We start from the raw sequence: 13258 nt of genomic DNA, 5'->3' as shown, positions 1-13258 counted from the left end.
CGGGAGGTGGAGGTTTCAGTGAGCCAAGATCATGCCATTGCACTCCAGCCTGGGCAACAAGAGCGAAACTTCATCTCAAAAAAAAAAAAAATGCCAGGTGCAGTGGCTCACACCTATAATCCCAGCACTTTGGGAGGCCAAGGCGGGTGGATCACAAGGTCAGGAGATCTAGACCATCCTGGCTAACACGGTGAAACCCCATCTCTACTAAAAACACATAAAAAAAAGCCAGGCATGGTGGTGGGCGCCTGTAGTCCCAGCTACTCGGGAGGCTGAGGCAGGAGAATGGCGTGAACCCAGGAGGCAGAACTTGCAGTGAGCCGAGATTGCGCCACTGCACTCCAGCCTGGGCAAGAGAGCGAGACTCCGTCTCAAAAAAAAAAAAAAAAAATTATTTTTACCAACATTCTCAGGAAATTAGGTATACTCATAATTTTTGAAAAATAATTGGTACCAATATAAGTTTTTTTGTGTTTTTGTTTTTTGTTTTTTGTTTTTGTTTTTGTTTTTGTTTTTTGATACGGAGTCTTGCCCTGTTGCCCAGGCTGGAATGTAGTGGCGTGATCTTGGCTCACTGCAACCTCCGCCTCCCAGGTTCAAGCAATTTTCCTGCCTCAGGTTCCCGGGTAGCTGGGATTACAGGCACCTACCACCATGCGTGACTAATTTTTGTATTTTTATTAGAGACAGGGTTTCACTATTTGGCCAGGCTGGTCTCGAACTCCTGACCTCAACTGATCCACCCGCCTTGGCCTCCCAAAGTTCTAGGATTACAGACGTGAACCACCACGCTGGCCAAGTTCTTTTTTTTTTTTTTTTTTTTTTTTTTGAGATGGAGTTTTGCTCTTGTTGCCTAGGCTGGAGCACAATGGCGCAATCTCAGCTCACCACAACCTCCATTTCCCAGGTTCAGATGATTCTCCTGCCTCTGCCTCTGCCTCCCAGGTAGCTGGGATTACAGGCATGCACCACCATGCCCGGCTAATTTTGTATTTTTAGTAGAGACGGTTTCACCATGTTGGTCAGACTGGCCTCAAACTCCCGACCTCAGGTGATCCGCCCACCTTGGCCTCCCAAAGTACTGGGATTACTGTTGTGAGCCACCGCACCAAACATTTTTCTTCCTAAACAAGATATAATGAATAAACACTTAAACACTTATATTTTTCCTTTTATACATTGGCTGTCTTGGATGTTGAAGTAGATGGTACAGACATCCCTTTGTATCTGTGGGAAACTGGCTTCAGGACCTACTGTGGATACCAAAATCACGGATGCTCAAGTCCCTGATATAAAATGGCATAGTATTTGCCTATAACCTATGTACATGCTTTCATATGCTTTAAATTACCTCTAATTATTTATAATCCCTATTACAATGTAAATGCTTTGTAAATAGTTGTTATACTGTATTGTATAGGGAATCACAAGAAAAATAGTCTGTACATGTTCAATACAGATGAAGGTTTTTTTCCTGAATATTTTTGATCCACAGCTGGTTGAATCCATGAATGTAGAACCCAAGGATATGAAGGGCCAACTGTACTGATTGTCCTTTTACTAAATAGTCCCAGGCAGGTTCTGTTTTGACCTGGAACATGCTGTTTTTATTTCTTCCCTTGTTGTCCATTAGCCTCAGATGCCTGCCCCCAGCAATTTACTTCCCCTTTTAAATTTCGTTTTTAACATATGGGCTAGAAAATTTAATAACCAAACACATTAAAATTATATGTGAAAGTATGACTAGATTGTAATGCAGGTAAGCATTGGGTAAAAATATGCTCTTATGTACTAACAATGGGAATATAAATTGGGATCACTATTTTGAAAAGCAGCTTGGCAATACAAGCAAAAGCCTATAATGTGAGTTCGTGAGTTTTTATTACACAAGTTGCATATATCATGATTTCTTAAAGAATATGGTCCACATTGAGTAAATCCCTGGTTTTTAGTTATAACCATAATTCTATAATCTAGAGCTAATCCTACTAGTTAGAAAAAAGCTCTTTTGCTAGAAACACTGTTATGTTGCATTCATTCTCAATAATCATTTCCCGTGCTTTCTGTTATCCAATCTCTGAAAACCATTATTGTATACATTTTCATTTTTCTAATTAATTTACATAGGAAGGTAAATATGTTCTGTTACTCCATCATGACCAGAAGTAGAAGTGCCAGTCCCATGTACTTAAATACTAACCATATGCTTACAGTTCTTAAATTTATCCCATTGCCTATTCTGCAAGTGGAGTGTGCAATACTCATGTGGATCTGCGATAGTGATCTCAAATTTCACACATCCAAAAACAAACATACAATATCTGCCCTCAATTCCCAGACCTCACTGCTGAGTCTTCTATATGTCCTGAGATCTTACAGTTATTCAGTACTTTTTTCTTTCACATCTCAATAACTTTTGTACCAACAAACCCCATTGATTCTTCCTTCAAAATATATCCCATATCCATCCACTTACTATCACCACCACTAATGCCCTGGACCAAGGCAACATTTTATAATTTTTTTTTTTTTTTTTTTTTTTGAGATGGAGTCTCACTCTGTTGCCCAGGCTGGAGCACAGTGGTGTGATTTCGGCTCACTGCAAGCTCCGCCTCCTGGGTTCATGCCATTCTCCCGCCTCAGCCTCCCGAGTAGCTGGGACTGCAGGCGCCCGCCACCATGCCTGGCTAATTTTTTTGTATTTTCAGTAGAGACGGGGTTTCACTGTGTTAGCCAGGATGGTCTCAATTTCCTGACCTCGTGATCCGCCCACCTTGGCCTCCCAAAGTGCTGGGATTACAGGTGTGAGCCACTGTGCCCGGCCAACATTTTATAATTGTAATAGCTTCTAAGTGCTCTCCTGGTCATTTTCTTTTTTTTTTTACTCTAAAACTTTTATTTTGGCTGGGCACAGTGGCTCACACCTCTAATTCCAGCACTTTGGGAGGCCGAGGCGGGTGGATCACCTGAGGTCAGGAGTTCGAGACCAGCCTGGCCAACATGGTAAAACCCCGTCTCTACTAATAATACAAGTATTAGCTGAGCGTGGTTGTTCATGCCTGTAATCCCAGCTACTCGGGAGGCTGAGGCAGGAGAATCACTTGAACCCAGGAGGCAGAGGTTGCAGTGAGCCAAGATCGCTCCATTGCACTCCAGCCTGGGCGACAAGAGCAAAACTCCATCTCAATAAATAAATAAATAAATAAATAAATAAATAAATAAATAAATAGGTTCACAGCAAAGTTGTACAGAAAGTACATACAGTTCCCATGTACCTCTGTCCCCATTCTCTTACTTTTCATTCTTGTCTCTTAACAGTGTTATTTTCAGCTCAGCAATGAATGGCCTTTTTTTTTTAATAATCTTTTTTTTTTTTTTTTTTTTTTTTTTGAGACGGAGTCTCACTCTGTCGCCCAGGCTGGAGTGTGGTGGCGCAATCTCGGCTCACTGCAAGCTCCGCCTCCCGGGTTCACGCCATTCTCCTGCCTCAGCCTCTCTGAGTAGCTGGGACTACAGGCGCCCGCCACCACGCCTGGCTAATTTTTTGTATTTTTAGTAGAGACGGGGTTTCACCGTGGTCTCGATCTCCTGACCTCGTGATTCGCCCGCCTCGGCCTCCCAAAGTGCTGGGATTACAAGCGTGAGCCACCGCGCCCAGCCTTTAATAATCTTTTTAGAATAAAAGTTAAATCATGTCATTCCCAGAATCCTTCAATGTCCTCCCATCCCACTAAGAGAATCTAAAGTCCTTATCAAGGACAATAAACTCTGGCTCTGCACTTCCTCTCTGATTTCTGTTCGACCACTCACCCATTTGCTTGCCATGTTACAATTGCACTGACCAACTACTGTTTCACAAGTACATTTTAATTCAGTGGCAGTGTTTTTTCCAATAAGCCCTGATTTTCTAAGGTCATCTCATCTCATCCCAAATCCCAGACTAAGGTAACAAAGGCTTATACTTAGGGCAGTGAGAATGATGAAAAAGATACCTGAATGAAGTTGTTTCACAGCTTCTTTAAAGCCTTTAATCTACGTAAAATAGAAATGTATTAAAAGCTTTTACTTCAAACTTAAATTCTAGTTTTAAGTCTATCACTTTCAATTACCACTTTCATTTTCAGTTTCTCAAGTGTAAAGTGAAGGAATTGGCTGGATTAAATATGTGATTCTGGGTGGCTCAAGCCTGTAATCCCAGCACTTTGGGAGGCTGAGACAGGTGGATCACTTGAGGTCAGGAGTTCGAGACCAGCCTGGCCAACATATAGTAAAACCCCGTGTCTACTAAAAATACAAAATTAGCTGGGTGTGGTGGCGCATGCCTATAGTCCCAGCTACTTGGGAAGCTGAGGCAAGAGAATCACTTGAACACAGGAGTGGGAAGTTGCAGTGAGCCAAGATCGTGCCACTGCACCCCAGCCTGGGTGACAGAGCAAGACTCTGTCTCTCAAAAAAAAAGTGATTCTGTTGTCTATGTTCTGTTAAACCTTAAACTACTGCTTTGTTTTCATTAAGTCTAGGCCTTAAAAACCTGTACAATTTTTACGTATAATTTTATCCTTGTGTGCATGAAGTTCAAGTTCTTTGTTTTCACAGTTGCCAAAAAATAGTAGGCTTTTGATACTAACTGAAATTTTTTTTTTTTTTTTTTTTTGAGATGGAGTCTCGCTCTGTCGCCCAGGCTGGAGTGCAGTGGCGCGATCATGGCTCACTGCAAGCTCCGCCTCCCGGGTTCACGCCATTCTCCTGCCTCAGCCTCTCCGAGTAGCTGGGACTACAGGCGCCTGCCACCACGCCTGGCTAATTTTTTGTATTTTTAGTAGAGACGGGGTTTCACCGTGGTCTAGATCTCCTGACCTCGTGATCCGCCCACCTCGGCCTCCCAAAGTGCTAAGATTATAGGCGTGAGCCACCACACCCGGCCGATCCTAACTGAAATCTTAAAGGGAGAAGTCATGAAGACTACAACATTCAGATCTAAATTATTTTTTAAAGCCGTAGAGATAGGAAAATTACTGTGAAACACACGTTATATTCAAATAATAATTAAGAAACATGTAGACCTCTGAAATTTTTTTACTGGCCTAATAAGGATAAAGACTTTGTACCAGTGTATAAATCAGCTGTATCACTAAACACACTGTCAAGTTCAGCTGGCTTTTTTTTTTTAATTGCAAGACTTTATTGATAAAGGAAGCACTTTATTGGTTTACATTGTGATACAAGCTCCTTTTCTCATCAGTGAAGCAGGCACTTCACAGACCAACATCAGCAGTGATTACTGTTAGTAATGAATACTGTCTGTAAGAATTAATCACTAATAGTATCATCAATGAGGATTAAGTTTCCTTAGAATGCTGAATATCTTAGTAAATGGCTTTTTTAGCTTTAGTTTATAATCAATAAGCATAACACTCCATTTTATTATTCTTCAGTGAAAAAACTTACCAGTTTTTATTATTAGTATTATGCAGATATGCCAGCAGAAGAAAGAGAAAAGAAGTTGGCTTCCTGCTCAAGACACCGATTCCGCTACATTCCACCCAACACACCAGAGAATTTTTGGGAAGTTGGTTTTCCTTCCACTCAGACTTGTATGGAAAGAGGTGAGAGTATAGATTGTAACATTTTATAATTAATTTTTTTAAATACTTGGTCAGGCACAGTGGCTCACACCTATAATCCCAACACTTTGAGAGGCCATGGTGGGTGGATCACCTGAGGTCATGAGTTCAAGACCAGCCTGGCCAACATGGTGAAGCCCCATCTCTACTAAAAATACAAAAAATTAGCCAGGTGTGGTGGCACATGCCTGCAGTCCCAGCTACTCAGGAGGCTGAGGCAAGTGAAACACTTGAACCCAGGAGACGGAGGTTGCAATGAGCCAAGATTGTGCCATTGCACTCCAGCCTGGGCGACAGAGCAAGACTCTGTCTCAAAAATAAAATAAAATAAATTAAAATAAAATAATAAAATAAAATACTGTATATGCCCAAATGTGAACATGCACCTTTTTTTCTGTGATTCTCTTTACCTTTTGCTGCAGGTTGGGTGCTAGTTTTGTGACATAAAAACATTCCAAAAGATAAAAGGACTCTTCAGTAATTTAGTTGGAATTAGAGATTGGTAATATCACTTTAATGTGATTGTGCTTATATTAATTCTGGTTTACCAAATTTCAAAAAGCAATTTCTCTTTTATTCTATCATCAAAATGACTTTTTTTTATAGGGCCTCACTCTGTCCCCAGGCTGGAGTGTAGTGGCACGCATAATCATGGCTCACTGATGCCTCCGACTTATGGGCTCAAACTATCATTCTACCTCAGCCTTCCAAGTAGCTAGGACTACAGCCTTGTGCCACCACACCCAGCACTTTTTTTTTTTTTTCCCCCTAGAGAAGGGTCTCACTATGTTGCTCAGGCTGGTCTTGAACTCCTGGCCTCAAGTGGTCCTCCTGCCTTGACCTCCAAAAATGCTGGGATTACAGCCATGAGCTACTGCACCCAGCCAAAATGACTTTAAATAAAATAAATAACCTAACAAAAACTACCAGCAAAGTTATATTTAAAAAGAGAGAATCTTTTTAAATCTACTACTATGAATTTTGGATTTTAAAACCTCACTTACCCAGAATGCTGGATGTTTATAAGTTGTATCTGAATAAAAAAGATGTTTATTTGTTAGGTTGTTGACATGGAACTAGCTTGTTTAGATATGACACTTACATTTAATATAATTTGAGAATATATTCAGCTTTTAGGCTGTTAATAAAAGGTCATGAGTAGTAATTTTTATTCTATGTTACCAGCAGCATAATGCTAAAAAGTATAGATCCACACTTTTCTGGTTTTATATTTTCTACCAAAGTTAAGTTAGTGGGGTATGTGATCTGAAGTCTTCATGTCATATAACTGTCTTTGGGGTAGCATACTCCCATTTCTGTGCTCAAGCTAGGACTATCAATCTGGACATTAACCACTATTCCAGGCATATAGTAATTCATAGTCACTAAGGTCTAAACTTTATTGTAATCATTGGTTTAAATGAAATGAAATGCTCAAGTCCTTAGCCTTAAAAGAGCTATTTAATTAAGCAGGGTCCATTTCACAGACCCTTTGTTGTGAAAATATCATTCCAGAGGAGCTCATAAGAGCATTTAATAGCTAGTTTTTATGAAGGGGCCTTTTTTTTTTTTTTTTTTTGAGATGCAGTCTCACTGTGAGGCCCAGGCTGGAGTGCAATGGCACAATCTCAGCTCACTGCAACCTCCATCTCCCAGGTTCAAGCGATTTTCCTGCCCCAGCCTCTTGAATAGCTGGGACTAGAGGCACATGCCACCATACCCAGCTTTTTTTTTTTTTTTTTTTTTTTTTTAGTAGAGACAGGGTTTCACCATACTGGCCAGGCTGGTCTCAAACTCCTGACCTCAAGTGATCCACCCGCCTCAGCCTCCCAAAGTGCTGGGATTACAGGCTCGAGCCACCACACCCAGCCTGAAGGGGCCTCTTTAACTGAAGATTTTATTCTCTATGTTATTGTATTCTTAGACTTTTTTTGTATGTGGCACATATAGTTCAAAACTCATTTGTTATTAAATGAATGTTGGTACAGACATTCAAACATTCTTTTAATAAGACAGTATACTCTTAGTTTTATGAAGAATTTTAATTCAAAATCATCCTAAAACATAAGAGCTAAATATGCACATTACATGTGTACAGTTTATTATATACCAAGTATACTTGAATGAAGCTGTTCAGAAAAAAGCCATAAGAGAGGAAGAATATTAGCTAAGCAGGGACTTATCTGACCTCTTTATTATTTTTTTGCTATTTTCTCCATGGTCCAAAGACCACCCAGTTACAGATGAAGTCTTACCTTGTGGTTTAAAATACTGAGTTTTAGCTGGTCCAGAGGCAATTAGTTATCTCAGTTGATCATTCAGTTACAGATTGAACTGCTTCTTTTACTCTTTCCCTTCATTCTCACTACTGTACCTGACTCGTCTTAAAAAAAAATACTGAGTTTTATGAAAACGAGATATGTTTTGTGGTAGTGATTGAAAAGTATAGTAGTGTTCAGAATATTTATGATTTGACTTTTTAACTAATTAGTAGCCTTCAGGCTTCAGGCCTGTATTTGTCAGTTACAGATAAACGTCTAAAATTTTTACCCACAAGAAGATAAAATAGCATTAAATAAATGTCAAATGATAAAATTATACCACCTAGAATTTCAGTTCAGCCTTGCCATCTTATAGAAACTATTCTCAGCTGGGCACAGTGTCTTACACCTGTAATCCCAGCACTTTGGGAGGCCAAGATGGGAGGATCCATTGAGCCCAGGAGTTCGAGACCAGCCTGGGCAACAGAGTGAGACCCTGGCTCTAGATGAAATAAATAATAAAATTAGCCAGGTATGGTGGTACATGCCTGTGGTCCCAGCGGTAACTAAGGAGGCTGAGATGGGAGGATTGCTTGATCTCTGGAGATGGAGGTTGCAGTGAGCCGTTACTGCACCACTGCACTCCAGCCTGGGCAACAGAGCAAGACCCTGTTTCAAAAAAACAATTAATTTAATTTAATTTAATTTAATTTAATTTTGAAAAGAAACTGTTCTCAATGAAGAGTTCTGATGATTTAGCTGCACAACAAGGAGGGAGAGACCTTCTTCACTTTTGGAGACGCTCCAGATGTTTAACTGTAAGATAGTTTTTCCAAAAGATGCAGTCTCTGACAGCTTTCACTATATTTCTGCTTTCCCCATTAATAAGCCAGATTGAGTCAACTTTGATGTGATATCTCACTGCCTGGTCGCCAGATAGAATCAGTCTGGATAGAGCCTGTGACTGCACCCCTATGCGTATGGCAGAGCAAATACTTCCCCTGAAGATTACATGCTTAGAGACACCTTAGGAGATCTAATAGTCTGAAGGGTATAGAGGGATTGTCATCTATTGAAATAGCTACTGTAAAAAGTATTTTTTTGATAAGTACCTGAAATTTATAATAGTAGAGTTCATGTTTAGCACTTTGTCCCCCTTTGCAACTACCTATGGGAGGCAGAATAGGAAAGTGTTGAAGAGTTCTGGTTCTGGAATAAGAAAGAGCTTGGGCCAGGTCCCAGCTCCTCTACTTTCTAGCTTTGTGAACTTGAACAAGTAATTTAACTTCCTTGGGTCTCTATTACCTCATCTGTCAAACAGGTATAGTAGAAACTATTTCAAAGGAATGTGAGTTATATGAGATAATGTATGTAACCATTTGGTAAATGTTTGCTGCTATCATTATTATAAATGAGGAAACTGATGCTAAATAGTGAGATCAATCATCAGCATCACACAGCTAATAATCAGAAGAATCATGTAAACTTACAAAGCATCAAATAAATGTTTACTAGATATAAACTGAAAGAAATGCATGTTGCACATACAGTCTTCTAAGTTTATGATTTGCTTTTAAGGTTATATTAAAGAAGATCTTGATCCTTGTCCTCGTCCAAAAAGACGTCAGCCTTACAACGCAATATTTTCTCCAAAAGGCAAGGAGCAGAAGACATAGAAGTTGAAACAGAAACAGAAGGAGGGAGGACAGTTTTCCTTCTTAGTTATTTAAAGTTGATACTAAACATTGATTTTTTTTTGATCTTCTGTAAATGGATTTATAAATCAGTTTTCTATTGAAAATGTTTGTGATATTTTGCTTTTGCACCTTTAAAACAAGAAGGCGCTTTCATTTTGCACTCTAACTTAAGAGTTTTTATTTACTTTATGTAGTGATACCTAATACAATTTTGAAAATACAATAGTTGTAGTCTGTGATTTGTTGCCTTTCAGTTATTTTCTTTTTACTTCATCTTTCCTTGGTATTGACACTGAGCAGTGACTTCATGTTAATCATTACAGATTTTTCTTCATCAGTTGCTCTTCTCTAGGTCATACCAGTGTCTAGCATTTAAGTCTTTTTATTTTAACAAAAAAGAAAGACTATATTTTAATAGTTTTTTAAACTCTCCAGCTTTTGTTGAATTGGAATCCGGTACTACATTGTCATAAATTCCTTTCAAGGTGACCACAAATACCGACTTTTTTTCCTTTCTCATATATTGTAAACATTATTCTCTGATTTGGTCCTAATTTTCCAGCTCTTCACATGTTTTCTTTTCATCATACTTTTTTCTTTTTTTTTTTTTTTCCAAGAAGGAGTCTCACTCTGTCGCCAGGCTGGAGTGCAATGGCACAATCTCACTCACTGCAACCTCCGCCTCCCGGGTTCAAGCAATTCTCCTGCTTCAGCCTCCCAAGTAGCTGGCACTACAGGCGTGCGCCACCATGCCCAGCTAATTCTTGTATTTTTAGTAGAGACAGGGTTTCACTGTGTTGGCCAGGATGGTCTCAAATCTCTTGACCTCATGATCCACCTGCCTCGGCCTCCCAAAGTGCTGAGATTGCAGGCATGAGCCGCCATGCCCAGCCATACTTTTTTTTTTTCTGGTGCAGTTTTGAGGTTAAATATGTTGAGTTCTCTGCCCATTTGTTCAAATTCTATTGTATTATTTCTGTGGATTGACAAATGTTATGAACAATTTGGTTTCAAAATAGATTTTTCTATTTAGCAACTTTCTATTCCTCTAGGACCTAGTATATGAGTCATTAAGATGGCTGACCAGTCTGCCATCTTTTCTAGTGACATTTTGTTTATCAGTGTCTCTTTTGTGTATTTCTTTGATCTATATCTTGACAGTATTACATAAGCAGGAATAAAAGAGACATTGAATGGAATGTCTCGCTCAAATATAAATAACCTTATAAATACAATCTTTACTTTTCAGAGTCCTAAAATCTTCTTGCTTAGTCTGGTCTTCCTTGTTGATCAAGGTTCTCATGAATAAATGGCATTAGTTTGTGTTCTCACAGATAGGATAGGAAAAGGAATTATACATATTGATTATGTACTATATGTCAGACCACTTACGTACCTTGTTTGGCTCTATGATTCTGAATTTTTTATCACCCTATCATCACTTCTGTTCAGCCCTTTTCTTCCCTTCCCAAGTTGTTTATTCTGTTTGATTTTTGTTCTCTGCTGGTAGTCAGATAATCTCCCCAAAATAATAGTTATCATTGATTGGTCACTTACTGTGTGTCAAGAACTGTTTTATACTCTTCACATAGATGATTCTCTTTCGATCCTCAAATAACCCTGTGAACTTATCACTTAATAAATATTGTTAAGCTGCAAAGAAAAAAAATGGATCCAAAAAACAGCAGATTAAACAATAAATTACTGGCTTTATTTTTCTCATCTTAAAAAGTCTAGAGGTCAGCAGTCCATTGCCACTAGTGCAGCTCCATAATGGCCTCAGGGACCCAGATTTCTCCTGGTTTTCTGCTCTTCCATACTTTGTATTGGTGTTCATCCTGGTATCTGTAAAGCAGTCTATGCCACCTCTAGCATCATGTCCATGTTCTGCACAAAACGAAGAAAAAAAGCACATGCCATTTGTTTTTGTCCCCTATAAAAAAAAGTTTCCAGAAAGCCCTACCTCATAACTTTCCTGACTTCTCAGAGGTCAGAATTATCCATCTCATTGCTACCTCTAGTAACTAGTAGGGATGAAATTAGAACCTATGATTGCCTAATTCCAGAATCTACTAATTCATCTTCACTATAGTATAGTCCTAAAGGCCAGGAGTTTGAGAGACACCTGGATTTGAACAAGGCACCACATGATATGTGGTTGGAGTTATATACTTCCAATGGATTTTGCTTTTTAAGAGGCAGCCTAAGCAGAAAGAGAGGTAGGGTTTGTCCACTTGATGGTAGCTTCACAGCTATCCATCCCATTTATAGCAGTTTTCATTTACTCTTCAGTTACCCTGTGAAGTTGAGTGAGCTGAGGTCTCTCTCCCATTTTATCTGCTGTGGACCAACTTCTACCTTTAAATGGAGTAAGGAAATAGACACATTTTAAAAACATTTCAGTGGCGGGACACGGTGGCTTATGCCTGTAATCCTAGCACTTTGAGAGGCCAGGGTGGCTGGATCACTTGAGGTCAAAACCTTGAGACCAGCCTGGACAACATGATGAAACCCCGTCTCTACTAAAAATGCAAAAATTAGGCGTGGTGCATGCCTGTAATCCCAGCTACTCAGGAGGCTGAGGCAGGAGAATAGCTTGAATCTGGGAGGCGGAGGCTGCAGTGAGCCAAGATCAGGTCACTGCACTCCAGCCTGGGCAACACAGTGAAACTCTGTCTCATAAAACTAAAAAACATTTGAGTTAGATACATTTAAATGCAAAATGGCTGTTTATGACAGTGCACTCAAGCTTTTCTTTAAAAAGATAACGTATATTAAAGGGGTTTATACATTTGTAAAGCATTTGTATAATAGACATGTTAGATAATATTTTCATAAGAATGTATGTCATTCACTGGTTACATAGTTATATATAATTTCAGGTTGCCAGCAAGCTTTTTTTTTTTTTTTTTTTTTTTTTTGAGATGGAGTCTCTAGCTCTGTCACCCAGGCTGGAGTGACAGTGACAGTCTCAGCTCACTACAACCTCCACCTCCTGGGTTCAAGCGGTTCTCCTGCCTCAGCCTCCTGAGTAGCTGGGATTACAGGCATGCGCCACCACGCCCGGCTAATTTTTGTATTTTTGTAGAGATGGGGTTTCACCATGTTGGCCAGGCTGGTCTCAAACTCTTGACCTCAGGTGATCTGCCTATCTCAGCCTCCCAAAGTACTAAGATTCCAGGCACAAGACACCACACTTGGCCACTAGCAAGCTTTTTAAAGTTAGAGACTATTGATTTAAACTTTGGAAACATGCAGAACCTAAATGTCGCACTTAACATTTGACTGACAGCTTGCCTACCTTTAGTAAAGAGATATTCTGATTAAGCCGTTTGAAACCTAAGATTGTCAAATGGGACAGTCTGAATGAGTTAATCATGGATACCTAAATATGTGTAGAAGACATAATAATGTTACCTTGAGAGAAAAGCCAGATGAAACAGAATATTCCCTAAAACATTTCATGCGGTGAAAAGTTTTCTCAAAGTCCAACTGGGAAGGCTGCTGCCAATAGGCTCAATATATTAGTAACTCAGTTTAAACTGCATCTAGGCCCAGCATGGTGGCACAGGAGCTACTTGGGAGACTGAGGTGGGAGGATCCCTTGAGTCCCGGGAGGTTGAGGCAGCAGTGAGCCAAGATCACGCCAGTGCACTCCAGTCTGGATGACAGAGTG

General features: G+C 39.7%; 1 protein-coding gene across 3 annotated transcripts in view; it reads left to right on the top strand.

Moving 5' to 3' along the window:
- The window catches only part of RBBP8 (RB binding protein 8, endonuclease), a 96230-nt gene extending 86425 nt beyond the window's left edge, over window positions 1–9805 (top strand). For all 3 annotated transcript variants that reach the window (XM_032152654.2, XM_032152656.2, XM_032152655.2), the window contains 2 exons: window positions 5465–5606; window positions 9464–9805. In XM_032152654.2, the coding sequence (XP_032008545.1) occupies window positions 5465–5606; window positions 9464–9561 (240 nt within the window). In that variant the 3' untranslated portion in view covers window positions 9562–9805. The remainder of the gene's footprint in view (window positions 1–5464; window positions 5607–9463) is intronic.
- Window positions 9806–13258: the final 3453 nt, after the last annotated feature.

This window comes from Hylobates moloch, unplaced genomic scaffold (genome assembly GCF_009828535.3).
Source record: "Hylobates moloch isolate HMO894 unplaced genomic scaffold, HMol_V3 SCAFFOLD_5, whole genome shotgun sequence".
NCBI lineage: Eukaryota > Metazoa > Chordata > Mammalia > Primates > Hylobatidae > Hylobates > Hylobates moloch.
The sequence above is the reverse complement of the archived record's forward strand: the minus strand, read 5'-3'. Positions and strand labels throughout refer to the sequence as shown.